This window comes from Athene noctua, chromosome 2 (assembly GCF_965140245.1).
Source record: "Athene noctua chromosome 2, bAthNoc1.hap1.1, whole genome shotgun sequence".
NCBI lineage: Eukaryota > Metazoa > Chordata > Aves > Strigiformes > Strigidae > Athene > Athene noctua.
Window position 1 is genome coordinate 37,091,530 of NC_134038.1, and position 17,179 is coordinate 37,108,708.

Genomic DNA, 17,179 nt, shown 5'->3' on the forward strand with positions numbered 1-17,179 from the left:
AGCTTTGAATCTACAGTGGCTAAATTTCTTGTTTCTTCTTTCAGGTATTAGTCAGCAGCCTGATCCAGGCTTCACAGGGGCCACCACTCCTCAGAGTCCACTGATGTCTCCAAGACTGGCTCATACTCAAAGCCCCATGATTCAGCAGTCTCAGGCTAATCCTGCCTATCAGTCCTCTACAGAGATGAATGGGTGGGCACAAGGGAATATGGGTGGAAACAGGTAAATCCAGAACAAAACCAAAATGAATACACAGCGTAATGGGGTCATTTAAGGTCTACACTTACTTATGGAGTTGTTTTCTATAATTGTTTGATAGTTTATTGTGAACTATATCCTAAAAAAGATTTCTTTTCAATTTGGCTTGACGAGTTGGTTTAAATTCTGTCTTCGTATAAGGCAAAGTGAGTGCATAGCTAAAAGACCTGCATCCACACAATGCACTGCTTTATCTGTGATAACTGATAAAACTCTGTGTGTCCTTAAGAAGCACCTCTGCTGCACAGTGAACTCCAGCCCCTATGTTTGTGTGGATGCATTTCTTCTGCATATGACTTTCATGTTGTGCTCCCACACTGCTTTCCACATGGCTGGATCAGCTGAGCTGGAGCATATGCATTCCCTACTGCGCTGGAGTTGTGATGACTGGGTATCACCTCCCACTTTAAACGCTGGAGTGCAACCGGGTTCAATCCATTAGTGCTTGCACATACTGGGGGTCAGCATATAACTGTCATTCTCTGAGAGCATTGTAGCATGCCCCATGCATGCAGTCACCTTTTCAGTTGAGGCCCATGCCCCAGTCGGTGTAGCTCTAATCAGTCTGTCCCCATTGAATGGGTTGGATGTTGAACGCTATCAATAGGCAGCAATGAGCTTCCAGATGGCAATGATCTGTGCTTTTCAGTGAAAGGCGGGAGGAGCTATCAGATTGGTGTACAGCCTGTGTCACTTGAAAGTGGGGTACACACAGTTGTCTCTAGCACAGTACCTTTGTCGTCCTGAAGTTCTCAGGCTGCTCTTATTATCCCAGCCCAGCAAAAAACCTTTTCCTGCTGGTTGACAAAGATTTAATAAACCCAGACCACCAGTGATGATACTGATCCAAGTGAAGTTCCCCTTAAAGCAACTGATTTATCCTCATCCTTGTCCATGCCTCTTCCTCACTGTCTTCCTGAAGCATCTGCAGGAGGCATAGCTACCGCTATCGTGGCTTCTGCTGAAGTGGCATCAGGGGCAGCTCGATAAGACTAATGGTTGGCTTGCTAAACTGCAGCTCTACAGTGGAGACATGTCAAATGCATTTACACAAGCCACTGACTATTCACAATGATCTGTAGTGTACTGTTTCAGCCATCCAGATAACAACTTAAAAATGGGGTTAGGTGGCCTGAAAAGACATGGAATTGGAAGGAAGAGAATGGTGGGATTTTCTGAGTTTGGTCCCAAGCCCAGAATGCCGTTGCGCTCCACCAAGTCTCACAGTGCACAGGAATAGCCTAATGGAGTACCCAAGTGCAAGATCGAGCGTTAACCCTGAAAGATTTCCTCAGCTGTGGGAGCAGTCCTTCCCAGGGAAGCAAAAGTCAGCCGTTGATATAGAGGTGGTTACTGAGTGCCATCTGACACACAGGAGCCCTTCCACAGTATTGCAGTCTAATGCAGATCCTCTAAACAGACACATTGTCAGGAATAATTCCTTCATTGACTGTTGGTTTATGCTGAAAGAGTATAAAAGACTGAGATGTAAACAGTGAAATGCATTTTAGGAGATGTAAAAAAGTCTCTCGTATAACTTCCAACATAATTGGAAGGAAGATACTATCCAGAAAGGACTTGACTTTGTATAAAATCTGGGATGAGATCTTCCACAGTTACTCCTCCTTAGGTTGTTCTGAAATGACCTTAAAGGAACGTAAAGGGTAATTGTCTTAGACTTTATGATATTTCTTACAGTGCCACATTTTCAAAACCTGATCCCAAGATTTAGAAAATAAATTTCTGCACAATTGCATGTCTATATTTGTGAGCCCACTTGCCATAATTGTATGTGCAAATCTGGTATTCATATGTGCAAGTAGCCTCTTTTGCAAAAAAATAAAAAGTTTTTTAGACCAGATCCAACTTCAGCTCAACAGTCCTGTGCTGTGCTAACACTGGAAAGAGAAAAAGGTGGCTTCCTTTCCCTCCAAAAATTACTTTCTTAAAGGTATTTAAAATACATGCAAAGCTCATCTAGATAGTTAATTGTCTGTTATTGCACACGTATAACAGATTTGTACTCTGCCATAGTTTCACACACAAAGGCATGCATTTTTGTGCACAGACATGGGACCTTAAATTTTGAAAATCTATTCCTTAGACATTAATGTAGACGAAATCTAGTTTTTCCTTTGAAGTTGGGATAAATGACAGTATATACAAAGTCTAGCTTAAGATATACTAAAAAGAGAGTAGTTTCTTAGAGGCTTCAGCATTCTAAGTCTGACACATTGCTTTTTCCATTCCTTGCTGTAGCATGTTTTCACAACAGTCCCCACCACATTTTGGGCAGCAAGCAAGCACCAGCATGTACAATAATAACATGAACATCAGTGTATCCATGGCAACCAACACAAGTGGTATGAACAACATGAACCAGATGACAGGGCAGATCAGCATGACCTCAGCGACCTCTGTGCCTACATCAGGGTTGTCCTCCATGGGTCCTGAGCAGGTGAGAATTTAAGGACATGAGATGACAGCTAGAGGATTTGCTTTGACTTTCAGTAGTTTTTCAGGTCCGCTGCGTTGGGCTGTAACTGCTGTAAGCCAGTATGTTTCTTTTACTAGTTTTCTTGAGAAATAATGCTGTTTAAAAAGGCTTTGTTTTTAGCTCTGCACTCAGATAACCAAGGTGACCGATGAGGTAGAGAGCACTTTTTGCATCTCAATTTCCCATTTTGACCCAGCACCACTTTAGTTAGCACCTATAGTTGCTCCTGGACTTTGTGGAAAGTGTGTACTGATCTAGCTGCTGTTCTCAGTAGGTAAGTTGCCATAGCACAGTTGGAGGTCACAAGTGTCCTTGCTAATTTTCTCAGCATTGGAGGCTAGGACTGAATGGCAGCTGTTTCCTAGAGATAAGAGTGAAAGATGCTGGTGTGGGCAGTGTGTGGAAGATGCTTCTACTGCCACTGTGATTGTAGTAGCAGACAATAGGCAGTCAACTTCAAGAACTATCAATCTGGCACCTTCACAAACACAAAATCCACACTTTGTAATGTGGTGCATATAAAATATGTTGCTGAATCAATAGGTAAGTAACCTGCTCTTTTCTGCTGAGAGGAGGTTTACACACTTGATTTTATTTGAGGCTGCTACTTAGGGTATCCGAAATAAGGAAAATAACATTTCCGTTTGTCGACCTGCAATTAAACTGCACAGTACATTAATAAGTATTTGACAAACAAGTCTTCTTAATTAACGGTTTCATATGTTTGTTTCAGAGCTGAACTCCCGTTTGTTCAAAACACAGACTTGAAATGATGGCCTTTTCTTAGAAATTTTGGAAGGAAAGTACCTCTTGTGTTTTCAGGCAGCGTCTCCTGCTGTGGCAGACAATATCATAAACATTTTTTCTGAGACTATAACGTTCCAGTTTAAAGCTAGTTATATTATTGGCTTGTTAATGTATGTCCATTTTCCAGCCTAAATTTGATAACTTTTCCAATATTACCCTTAAGCTTAAATAGCTCTTCTCTTAGAATGGCTCTTTTCTAAAATATATCAACATGATTTTTTGGTTCTTTTGAGATTGTTGGATTGTTTTATTTTGCGTTTCTTGGGGTTTTTCCTGTAAGTTAAACAAGCCACAGTGTTTCAGTCTCTTCTTGTAGGCTTTAAATTCCCTTTCCTTTTCTGCACCTGTTCCAGTTTGAATCAGTATTTCCGAAGCACCAGAGCCATGTGCATAACACCAGTTCTTCCCCATTTCTCTTGGAATACTCTGACAGATATAGCCCCAGATGACATTTGTCTTTTACAGCTGCCACATACTGGTGACCTGAAGTAATTCTGATACTCCTGAATCTGTCATCTTCTCTGATATTCCCAGTTGCTAAGCCAAATTACAGCAGACTTTATTATTATTAGTAGTAGTAGTAGTAGTTCCCAAGTGCATACTGTTGCACACATTTAAAACAGTAAAACAATAATAAAACCAAAAAATAAAAGGAGTGGAGACGTGAAGGTGACAGCCCAGTCCGATTTTTCAGCCTGCCCGTTCTACACAATTTTCCCCAGGAACCTGAACTGAGACACATGCATTATAGAAGGAGATTGGTTTTATTTCAAGGATTTCCATGCAGACTTTTTCCACTGGCACAGTTGTCACATGGCTTTTCCTTCCTGTTAGACTACAAGGTCTTGTTTCAAGATAGCAGTTATCTAACTTCCAGTAAGCTGAATAGTCTGAGGTTCTTGTGCATCTCAACATTTGTTTTTCAGTCCCTTTCGTGGATCTACTTTACATTCCACTGTTGTAATCTCCTTCTAGAAGTATGAACAGAGTAATTAGAGACAGTGATTTAACAGTGACTGTATCAAAGCTGTGTAAAGTCAAGTTCTGCTTCTAATTTCTCTTTCAATCCATGGGTTGCCTTGGCTCCCATGACAATGTCACACTGGAGAGCACATACTGAAACCCTTACAATGATCCCCAGATCCTCCTCAGCATGTTCTACGTAAATGAAACCTGCATTCTTTGTTCCCAAATGTATTGCCTTCCTTTTGTCTACATCAAATCGCATTTCTTAGATTGAGTCTGTTTAGCCAAAGTGCTGTGGCTCATTCTGTAACAGTAACCTGTTTTACTCCTGATTTGCCACCCCGGCACTGTGTCATCTGCAAACGCTGTCAGCCAACTGACAGCTGAGGGGCCATTTCTGGGCCACAAGACAGTACTTTTTAGTCCTCCAGAATGTTTGCTGTGCTGCTTTCCATTTTCTTTTCTGAGAGATGGGAATAAATAAATATGTGCATTTGAATACTAAAATTGTTATTGTTTTCAGTTTTCAGAGCGTAGTGCTTTACAATTTGGCATCTTTATTTAGCAGTTGACCTCGGCTGTGCTGAACTACTTCTTATAACTGGTGGTTTTCAAAATTACTACATTTTCTTTAATTCTGCTGACTGTCACCATTTTATTCATTCTTTTGGTTTTTTTACTGTCATACTTTTACTTACTTAATGCCATTTTTTGTTCCATAAAACACAGTTTTACTTCACATGGTCATCTCTTTCTAATCACATCAGATAACAGTGTTTACACTAAAAATGTGTTCCATCTTTTGAAAAAAACTTAACACTTCACATGTTATTGGATGGCCTGGGAATTAATATGTATTACCTGTTAGTAAAAAGCTGTGCCTGGGCTTATTTACCTGGTGAGAAGCAGGTATATTAGCTTTGGTACCAAAGAGGTTTGTTTGGCTCTGTCTCCTGTCTCTTTGTGGCACTATACTGTATCATACAGACATATCCAGAGCTCAGAAATAGTTTGGTATTTCTGCTCATACTGGTGTATCTCCAGCTTCTCTTGTTTGCTACTTAGGCTTCTGGCATCACCAAGTAAAAAATGAAGATTATGCCCAAAATGGGCTTTCTATTTATGATGCTTAGAGACCCTTTTATGTACTTGACAGATCAGACCTTGTCTCATTATCATCTTCTCCCTTATAATTACATTAAAGCTCTTCCGGCTGCTCTTACTAGTGTGTCTTCTAGGAAGCTGCTACCAGGAATGCTAGCTGCCAGGTCTGCAGGTTCCTTCTGCCCAAAACAGCTTCCCCAGACATCGAGAAAGTCTAAATCTTCTTGGTGTTACACCATTCACACAATTAACTGTTTTTTTTCCCTTATCTTCTTTGTACAATGGACTGTTGCTGTAGTTTTGCTTGTTACTTACTTTGCAGCATGGATCCATGTACTGAGCTATCGGAGAAGCAATTCGAAACCTATGCAAGAGAAGAGGCTTTTCAGTATATAAAATAAACCCCTATCTAGTTGTCCACTTAGAGTAGATGCTTATTAATCTGCACAGGGAAGTACTTCCCAGGCCAAAATTATCATGGTATCTATAGTTATCTTGGAACAGTATTTTGATTTTGTTCAGCATACTGGATGAAAGGAGCTCTGGAGGGGTAGGAAACTTTTCTTATTAGACACCTTGTATATAATTCTGCTTTATTAACAGGAGGCCCTATTAATGTGCTTAATTGCAAAGGAATGGTATCTTCTGTCTTGTTTGTCAGATTTCATATCTGATAACACCACTTGACCTGTCCTTAGAAAATTATATAAACCCCTCCATGTCTTTGTCCTTCTCCATACTTTTCTGATTGAATTGTTATTGCAGTCAGAAAAATTAATAAGTGAATGTGGAGTGTTTTGTTTCAAGGACTTCTGAAGCAAATGTATTCATGTAACAAAACCGCAGATATTTTTTTTTTATCTGATAACCATGTCAGACAGGATTCTTGCATTATGACTGGCAAAGAGCATCTGTGGTAGGAACTTGACTGAACCAGCTTCCTTTTCCATACCTGTCCTAACTGCCGTGATGAAAATCATGCAATCATCTTTTTGTTCCAGAACTGCTGTTGATTCAGTATGGAATTTTTGTATTTTTGCTTTTTATTTTTTCCTTCCTTTGTCTGCTGAAAAAACAGAAAAGGCCTGTACATTCTGATGAATGTTGATCAATAGTAGAAAACACTTTTCAGACATGGATTCTGTTGCTTAGTCAAATGCATGTAGATAAAGTTGCGAAGCTGTCTAATTTCTTTCTGAACAAAATAGTGCGGTTCTCTTCCCTTGTGATGTAAATTTTCACATTCAGGTTTAAAAATCTGCTCATTTGTGTTAAGAAGAAATCCCTAAGAGTCTTGCGACACTTAGTTTCTTCAGACGTGAAATTTCTATGACAAAAATATTTTAACTGTTCCTATTGAACTGCAGTTTTGTCTCTGGCAGCATTCGAAACCACCTCTTTAGGTGGTTGTGTGAGATTGCATTTAGCTTTGCAACGTTTTGCAGAATTGGTGAATAGCAACAGAAACAACAGTCAGGAGGATCTGAAATGAAAATACTTTGATGCGGTAAATTCAAGAGAGTCTTCCCCGCTTGCTGCAGCAGGTTGCTGTAGCTGACATGAGGTAGTGCTGTGGCAGAATATCCTCTCCTTGGCAACACGAGTCTCCTAAAGGGCAGGTGACATGGGAAACATCTTTTTCCTTACAGCAAAATCTGGAGGGGTATATCTTCACTATTACCACATCCATCTAATCTGAGGGAAGTAACAGAGAGAACTGAGTCAACAAAGGGTCCCTAGGAAGAGGTTTCTTTCCCTGTAAAACTTCTAAGGAAAGCTGAATTTTCTAGTATTTCAGAACCTTGAAAGGCTGTGTTTTATATTTTATACCACAGAGAGATTAATCTTTTGATTATGAAAGCAATGCTGTAAATTTGGAAAGCCACTCTCTCCACATAAATAAGCATGACAAACCCTTTGGTTGTGCAGAAATATATAGTTTCAATACTTTCCTGTGGCTGTGTTCAGAAAATTGTTGAGACCGTCCAGTTAGGAAAGCATGCTACTGCACATTTTCCTACTTCATGCTAACTTTCTGCATTGCTTAGAAGCATAAAAATAAGTGTCGTTAAAACTAAGTCAGTAGTCGGTATTATTCAGCCTACATGTTACCTTATCAGGCTTTGAAAAAATTGTGTGGCAGTTTGCAAGCAAAAAATCTGTGTGTTACTGAGGTTAAGTAAGTAGTTACACGTTTCTGCTTTTGGGACTTCAGTAGCAAGCATGTCCTCTTCAAATAACACTGACCTAATTTATGGAGCCTGCTTTGTAAAATACACACAAGGGTCATAGTATCAGGAATGAAATCTTGGTTGTTGACTGTGAAGCAGAATAATATGCGTCAAACACATGCTGCACAAGAAGGGTGCTCGCTATGTAGTCACTTTTCTGATTGCAACATCATCTTAGAAGTGGATGTAGGTATATGCAAGGGGCATAGTGGTTTAGAATGCTTCTTTTTAATTCCCAGCCCGCTTCCCAACATATTTTTTAATTCATTCTCCTTCATGTCTTGTTACCAATAGGTTAATGATCCTGCTATGAGGGGAGGCAATCTTTTTCCAAACCAGCTGCCTGGAATGGATATGATAAAGCAGGACGGAGATGCAGCACGGGTAAGGAATAGCATACAGAGGCAACAGAACCGTGAATATATTGTGGTCGAGAATGAATACAGTGTCTTTTTACTTACAAAGCTGAGTGTACCCAGGGCAATAGTAATTAAGTTTTTTGCAATTAATTTTTTTAATTCTGCTTTTAGTGACATCTGTATTAAGTTCCTTGTTTAGATCTCACTAGCATTACTGAAGTGAAGAATACAGAATACCTTTACATTAACAGAATACATTATGTTACTGAATTAACAGTCACATTCAGCAGACTTATGTATAGTAGTATTTGCTTTTTACACAGAGCAATTACATGACTATTTGCTGATGATGGGGAAGACTTACTAGTGATTTATATTTGCACTGCTGCATGCTTAACCCATTTCATGTTTCATCCTACCTAAGTGTTTCTGTACTTCTCATTGCATTATACTTAGGGCAAAAATCTCATGAATTATTTAATTTATTACATTCTATACAGTTCTTCTTCTGAGAAAAGTGGTAGAACTGAACTAATTTTCACACAAATTTCCAACTGACAGGGTAATTAGCGTTTGCTTAGGTTGAAACCGATTTGTATTCCAAACAGCAACAGTACTAAAGGAAAGACATTGTGGAGTTCTTGGCAAGTGGCCAAGTAAATGAGGTGGGTTTTATGTGCCCCTCCTCAGCGGAAGGTTTTTTTTGTGGCGATAATCTTCACATAACATAAGTTTGCTACATGAAACCTGGTGTTTCGAGACCCTGTGTGATTTCAAACCAGAGCTCAGCCTTTCTCCTGCCTGATCCCAGCAAGGCGGCTGTGCGGACCCATCCGAATGTCCGAGGCCGACCTTCCGAGGAGCGCAGCCAAGTGGCCTCGCCGAGGAAGCGGTGTGGGGACCCTCCGCCCGTCCCTGTGGGGACCCCAGGCCCAGGGTGGGGGGTGTTATGTCGCAGCTGCCCCGGCTGGCTCCTCCCCGGCTCAGGAGGATGGGAGGGAAAAGGCTTTAAGTTGCCCATTTTCCCAGCCGCTTGTTGTCATCGAAACAGGCAGATCTAAGCTGTTATTCCTACTGGAGTCATCAGGTAACCTGCTGGAGGGCCCACTCCCTGCACCATTGTTTCCTGTCATCTCCTTGTATGCAGTGTTGAGATCAGAAAGATGGAATTAAATGAACAAATTTTCCTCTTACACTGAATCCAATGGCAAATTTTAAAGTTTTCTACTGTTAAGACAAGAGAAACTTGAATAGAATAATAGGGGAAATTTTAAAAAAGTGACTGCAGATATATCAAGAGTAGTGAAAATGAACAATGCGAAAGTACTGAGGAAGAAGTAACCATATGTGTATTTTATTGTATCCCTCTTTTTTTTTTTTTTTTTTTTTTTTTTGCATGCATATGTGTTTAAAACTTCCTGGAGGCCTATTGTTTTCACACCTTCATGGTTCATATGAAAAGACAAGTGCCTGTCTGTGCATAGAGGGAGGCTTTTCTGCAACCATCTCACGGCCACTTTGAAGATTAATAAAAAAAAATGCAATATTTAGAGAAGGAAGAGAGAGTGAATGTGACAGAAAAGGTTTGGAAATGCATGAGAGAGGGTGGAGAGAAGTCAGGGAAGAGTATACAAGTGGAAGGAAACAAGTGACAGGACTTTGGACAGGGAACCTGTGGTGTTTTAAATTAAAATAATGGAGTCGGTGCCATGACAATGAGGAGGACAGTGTGCATAGAGAGCAGTTTTGTGTCACCTGCGGAAAAGCAACTTCTTAAACCTCTTGGATTATTTTGTAAGGGTACATTGGACTGCACTTTTTGTGATTTTACTTTTATTCTACTAATGTAGCTTTGACTGTCAAGGAAAATGTGGAAGGTTTATATGCACTATAATTACCTTTTACAGAACTTTGAACTGTAATAGAGGTTACATGTGTCTGTGCTATAAACTATTCCTGTGTAACTTTTTTAAGCACAAGCCGTGTAATTAGAAAGCTGAGGAGAGGATTAATGTGCTTCATCCCTTGGTAGTTGTGGCTTTAGCATATGAAAGCTGAGAAAATCATCTGACAAATGAGAAACTCCTCTGACAATTTTTTTTTCCCCAATGTTTCATAAAACTGATCTCAACAACTGTATTCTTTAAAGGGATTGGTTCTGTTTAGAGTTGAATAACCAGGAAATAACATGCTGTTCCTGAAATCTGTACAACTATGGATGTCAGATCTCTACATCTACTGTTTTAATTTGTTTGCTTAATACTGATTAACTTTGTTTTAACATGTTGAGGATAAAAATTCTACAGTTTAAAACTTGCAAGGATGATACTAATGCTTAGCAGAGAAGCTGTTTTTAAAGTAACTACAGAACAGAGAATTTTTCAAGGTGCAAAGTACCCTTCATTTGTAGAGCTGAAAATAGTTGCATCTGGAACAGTTTAATATATTATTTTGCGATTATTGGAACAAATTTGTATTAACTAATTTCACATGGTAAAAGAAAATTTTGAACCTGCTTCATTTAAAATTAGATGACTGAAGAGTACTGTTCGTAGCTGAGGTTTTTGAAGGGCTTCCAGTTTAACTTAATACCAGTGTAGCAGGAATCTTATAGTCAATGATCTTTGGGGTTTTCAGATTACTGCTCTGCTCTGAAGTTGCATACATCAACCATGGAAGTTATTCTGAGCAATTTTTCCCACATTCACTGTCAGCCTGGGAATAATAATTTGACCTGTTTCTTTAAAGTCCTGTTTGGTTTGGTTACATCTAAATAAAAAGGGATGGGGGAATGTTTTTCTAGAGGTATGCTTGTGCCTTCTTTGTCTTACCCACTCTTTTATGTATTTTACCATCCTGTGATTCAAATCTCTGCTAAATTATTTTAAAAAATCTTTTGTAGTGCATGAATTTTTTTCAAGACACTGGTATGGTAGAAACATTTATTTAACATCTCTGTAGAGATACTGTTTGTTAAATGTTCACTCTGAAAATATAGACATGTTTGTCACAGTGTCCCTGAACTGCCTCTCAACATGTTAAGAAGAGGAGCCAAAGTTTATTTAGCTTGTTGGTATTAGTCAGGGCATGAGGGATGTGAGTGTGATGTGTATGTCCTGTGATGAAGCAAGGAGGAGCAGGAGCAAGACTCACTGTATTGGCATCTGGACCGTGCTTGTGGCAGGTTGCCCTCAAGAGCTCCATCTGCACCAGCTGGGCTGGGAATAGCAGGTGTCCAAAACACAGGACCTTTCTTTCCTGAGTCCCAGAATGGTTCCTGACACTGACTTTATTTGTCAGTAAAGATACATTTCTAGGCCTTGTGGGACTGCAGAGGAAAGCATGGTAAAGTCCAAAGCATGGTGTAGACAGCTTCCAGAAGGCAGTCTAGCAGCATGCACATGGGCCAGTGAGGAAACTGCCTACTTCCAGCACCGTCCCTGAGCAAACAGGGCCTTCCTCATGCACAGCAGAAGGCTGTGAGCAAAGAGCTACTCTGCTGGTGGAGCCACGGGATTGAAGTGAAGAGTAACCCCAGGGGAGAACAAAAATGGGTTTTGGCTGGATTGGCTCTGACATGACTGACCACAGCACCCCATGGGAGCAGGAGTTTGCAAGGGGAGGAAGGCCAAGAGGCACAGATTGCAGTCACTGGAATGGACAGTCTTAAAACAACTGTGGAAACCACATCCTGAGTTTCTTTCAAATAAGAAAGTACGAGAATAAGAAAATACAACTCATCTAAAACCAGTTTGTACTCTATTTGTGTAAAGACACTGCAAGGGTAGTAAGTGTGAAGAACATCTCTAGGGATTAGTAGCTGAAGATTTTTTTACTTCGTTATTCCCTTTCTTGTTATGATTCTTGGAGGGAAAGGTGAACAAAGGTGAACGAAGGCAGTTGTTTCCTTTGAGGGTGATGCAGCAGCAGTAACACAGAGAGATTTTACACATACTCCAAGAATGAGAATTCTCTTAAACCACATTACTGTGCCTTTAGCTGGAGTCTACAAGGGGTAGATGATCCTGAGTTGTTCATAACAGTCATGATAACTGGACCTAAGAATGCAGTGAAATTAAACCCCCACTGTTATCACTGGAATTACATTGCAGGTCAATTGTATCAGTGTACACAGAGAATAGTCTAGCTTTATAAATTCCAATTAAATTTCAAGATTCAAGTAATACACCAATGTGTGGTTGACAGTGGATCCTGCAGTCCAGCATCCAGCTCTCCTTGACCTATCCATCTTCACTATCCCAGAAGGAAGAATTAATTTGGTTTTCTCCAATTTCTCTTTTTTTTCAGAAATATTGCTGACCCTGAGGGTGGTTTGGTTGCTCCTTTCTTCAGCTGACTGGGCTTATGGCCCCAAATCCTTACTGGTTTGAAGAGCTGTGTCTGTTTGTCGTGACCCAGCTGAGCTGCCAGCGCCGGTGGCGGCTGCCTGCTGCCGACAGGACTCAGCCCTGCCTTCCCGAGGGGAGCTAGGCGGTCGTTGCCGAAGAGCAGCTTCTTCTTTGACAGTCTGAAGCTAGCGTACAGACAGTTGCTCAGTCTGTTCACTGCATTCACCTTAGTGCAACTTAGATCTCTCCTGCAAAGTAAATGTTGACAGGCAATTTTCATAAACCATGTCAGATTGAATGTATTTAAATGTATGTATTTAAGGAAAAACAACCATGCTCTTGTTCTGTTTCTGTTTAGTTCTAGACCTTGGGGTTTTTTTGCTTTGTTTTCCCTGGCTTACTCAGTCTGGTGCAAAGGATTCAGTTCCGTCTGAAAACTGGTGTTTTAGACTAAGGCCTGCATTTTGGGGCGAAGAGGAGGTGTGGAGGAGGGTGTAGAAGCAACGTCTGGTACATATAAAGACCTCCAACGAGCGCGTTCCACTGACAGCAAGTCAGAGAAGATGAACCGATGCAGAAAACTATACAGACCAATTTTAAATGGGGTTAAAGTTGTGAAACAGGTGAAAATTACCCTGTGAGAGGGCTGTTTATAAGGGGCGTTTCAATTGGGTTTTGTGGTAATGTTTATAATGCAAGTCATGAATTCAAAAATACAAGTTGGTTACATTCTTATTTAATTAAATTCCTAACAATCAGCAAATGGTGATTTTTTTTTTTTTTTTTACCTGGCTCTCCTGACCTCTGTCATCTTCCTTTTCTTTCTAATCAAATAAAAAACCAGGTTACCCCTTTATTTCCCTAGGTGTGTTTCCAGCAATCTGGATGGCCTGTTACTGGATGCTGGACAGCAAAGTGCGATGGTAATGCATGTACTGATTATGGTAGTGGCAGAATTGGTGCATAATATCAAAGAGCTCAAGATACCTGCTTTAAAGCATGATAATTTCTGGTTCCCATCCCCTTAGCTGGGAAAATAACAATTCCTGTAATACCTATAGCAGATATCACTACAGACTTCACCACTATCGTGTGTTTCTGATTATTTTAAAGCAGTGTGGACTACGAGGACGTTTTGTAAGGTACCTAAAATCCAGTTTATATGTAAACAAGCAATAATTTAAGTTGAAAATTTAAGTGTTTTACTTGTATAATTTTTGTGAGATATACATGTTGTGAAGTTGATTCCAAATGAGGTACTTCAGTATTAAATTAGATATCTTCTTAGCCGTGTGTGTCTCCTGGAAAAGTGTTTTGTAAAGGATCACAATGCCTTGATTAGACCTAATTTGTAGGCTTGAGACTTCTCATTTTCTAAACCTTGTGATTCTGCTCATAATGTCATTTAACTAACCTATATTATATGCAGCCACTGTAGGAACCAATTCTTGATTTTTGTATGTTTATATCCTTTCGTAACAAATCTTAGAAAAACTAACTGTTACTAAGCAGGCCACTGTTAGGGGGTGTTTTTTTTTTCTTGCCCACTGTGGTTGGAATAATCTTTTATTAAACTGACATCAGTTTCTGAGGACTCGAAATATTAAGAAATTGATGTTTTTGACCTCCGTTTTCTTTCCACTCACCCCCAATCCACAAACTTTCTAACCTGAACGCAAATTTTTTTACATCATGTAAAATGCAATGCATTTTATAATATCTCAACAGCCATGCCTTTTGGGAGTGAAAGGTTTATTCTGTTGCCATTTAATTTGTTTTGGTTCTCAGGTGGGAGTTCGAATAAAATAGCAGCTATTCTATATTAAGGCTGAGGAAAATATGATAAAGATGGTTTGAAATAGGCTGTTTCTGTAGAACGCTTTTGATGAAAGCCCAGGAAATGTACAGTCGTGCCTGTCCCTAAGGAGGGCAGTGCCACCGTTCTGGAGAAACATTTTTCAGCTGTCACTCTTCTGTTACCAAACTCAAACAGAATATTTAGTCGGCTGAGCCATCATCCTCTTACCTGCTGATGGGAAACCAAAATAGCTGTCAGCCCTGAGCTCCACAGCCTCATTGCTACAATGACATTTGTGTTAAGCTTGCATTATGTATCTGTAAAAAAATTATTTATGTAGGAAATGTATAAATTTGAAGAAATTAACTTCATGTACCACAAAGTGTAAATGAGTTTTAAAATAATTTTGTTTCTATTCCATTCTTTTTCGGTTCTTTAACTGTAACCTCTGCAGATAGATTATTCTTTTTCACAGTGGACAAAATAGTTGAAATTTGTTCCATTTCATGACAGACCTGCAAACCTTTATCATCTGTAGTGATTATGATACTTCTTCATCCATTGCCATTTTGACAGAAAGGAGATTGTACCTATCACTTTGGCTCCGTTTAGGTTCATCGTGACTTTAGTCGCCTTCTAACTAATGAAAGAGAAAAGTGAGTGAAGGAATCTTCTGATCATATTGATCACTATAGAAACAAAAAAGCCAAATCAATTCCCTTCATTATCAGTATTTTTCATCCTGTATACAGTAAATTTGTCTGATAAAGTACTTGGATTTTGTTTAACAGAACAATTAATCAGTGTTCTACTTACATTACTAAATGTGAAAGGCGCATAATGTGAAAAATAAGCATATATACATGGTCGTACGACCTGTTTAAATGTTCATGTAATGTGGTAAGTTTAAAAAGTGAAGTGAGCTGTTTTGCTACAATGAATTAATTTGTACTCAATCTTTAAAATATTGTCCCACACCAGTATCCCTTTGGGCCTGTATTAATCAAAAGCAATGTTTTTGCAGTTTATACAATACATTTTTTAATCTTTGTTTAAAAGCGGAATTCATATGGGCTTAACAGATGAAATGGGTGGCACAGCTCCACTTGCAGAACCCAAAGATACACAATCAGTTTTGAAATGCAACTTAAGCCATTAATTGTTGGTGTGAATTTAAAAGTTTTCTAGTATTTGTATGGTAGTATGCTGCCTAAGAGCAAAAGCATTCTCTGCACAAACGAAAATTTACTGTAGTGGCTTTGATTTTTAATTAGATTAGAATTTTCTCCCTGGTGTTTCTTTGTAGACTAAAACAAAATCTTTTAAGTTTCTTACTACAGGTAAAAGCTATGTGCAAGAACCTCAAAATGCTAAAATCTAGCATAATGCCTTAGATCTGTTTTTAAGTCTTGTATATTCCTACATAGCTGTCTGATGTATTATATTTGTATAGTGAATTGTGTACAATTTTGGAATAAGTGCATCATCACTTAATCTTTATGTTGTTCAATAGAGATGATGGACACATTTCTTCAAACATTTTACTGTCATTTAATTTTTTTCCCTTTATGTCATTTGTGGGTTTTATTTGTACAGTTCATCATGAAGTTGCATCTGAGATGTGTGTATATGAAAAGATTATACAAGGGTAAAATTAAGCAATATATAAACTATGGTTCTTCAGGAGAAAGCTTACAGTGTTTCAGGTTGTGATTTATTTTCAAAACGGAGTTGACTCTGAACATCACTTTGTTCACCTGCATTGATGTTTGTATTTCTAGTGTGAGCAGTTTATGCAAAGGTAGATATATTCAGAGAAATTTTAAATACATTTATGCAAGTTAATATTGCTTTGCTGATGCTATTTGCTTATTTGATGTTAAATAATGCTATTGTAAATAAAGAATTCTGTTGTTATTGCATCATTTAATAAATTTTAATGCCTTCGGGTTTTACATGGCTTTAGAGATTTCAACGTGTTTCTGTTGTGTCTTCATTTATTCATAGAATGGTGTAAGATGTAGCACTAAAGCACTAGAGGGTAGATGAATCAGCAGGTTTTAAAAAGACAGCAGACTTTCTATGTTGAAGGCTCTAATATTTCCAACGAGTTGTAACTCTCAAATCCTTTTATCTTTATAGTGCTATATTAATTAAAAATTTTAATCATATAGCTTAATGTGAAAATGCTTCATTATGACTACTTTTTTATATCAGTCAGGACAAAATGGGCATCTTTCATGGCAGTTTCAGCAGAGGCAGACCTCAAATGGTGTGAAGTGGGACCCAGTAGAGTTAAGGGCTGGTTCTCTTTGATGTGCCAAATGGTTCATTTGAAACAGTTGGAAATGTTTGGTCAATTAAAAAAAAAAAAAAAAAAAAAAAAGTAGCTACAAGAGTGCTAGTTTATCAGAATGATCTACTGTTCTCTCTGGGAAATGGATAAGGGAGAAAAGCTATTTATATCCAAAATTTTTAGAAGCTACAGTTATTTTAAAGACCTCCAAATATTATTAACCCTTCACCATTCCTACAAAAACAATAAGGCTTATCCTGCACTTCTCTTGGCTTCAGCAAAATGATCATGATCCTTGGATATGAGGAAAATACTGCCATGTTAAGGAAAGGAAGGAAGTAAGTTTCTTCCCCATGTGAGTTCAAAAACAAGTAGAGAAAACATCTGTGTATAGTAAGAGGAAAAATGTTTCTTATTGGCATTTTGCCTTTGACATGATTATCCCCTTATAATTTATTAATATTAAAAATAAATAAAAAAATCTTGACAACAGTTTTAGCTAAAACTCTTGGCA

At 38.7% G+C, this 17,179-nt stretch overlaps 1 protein-coding gene across 2 annotated transcripts in view; it reads left to right on the forward strand.

Annotated features, from left to right (window-relative positions):
- The window catches only part of NCOA2 (nuclear receptor coactivator 2), a 197,138-nt gene extending 180,807 nt beyond the window's left edge, over positions 1-16,331 (forward strand). Inside the window, exons 21-24 of one of the 2 annotated variants that reach the window (XM_074898853.1) lie at positions 45-222; positions 2,518-2,716; positions 8,158-8,247; positions 12,531-16,331. In XM_074898853.1, the coding sequence (XP_074754954.1) occupies positions 45-222; positions 2,518-2,716; positions 8,158-8,247; positions 12,531-12,542 (479 nt within the window). In that variant the 3' untranslated portion in view covers positions 12,543-16,331. The remainder of the gene's footprint in view (positions 1-44; positions 223-2,517; positions 2,717-8,157; positions 8,248-12,530) is intronic. The other variant, XR_012633103.1, reaches the window with a different exon arrangement.
- The last annotated feature ends 848 nt before the right edge of the window (positions 16,332-17,179 follow it).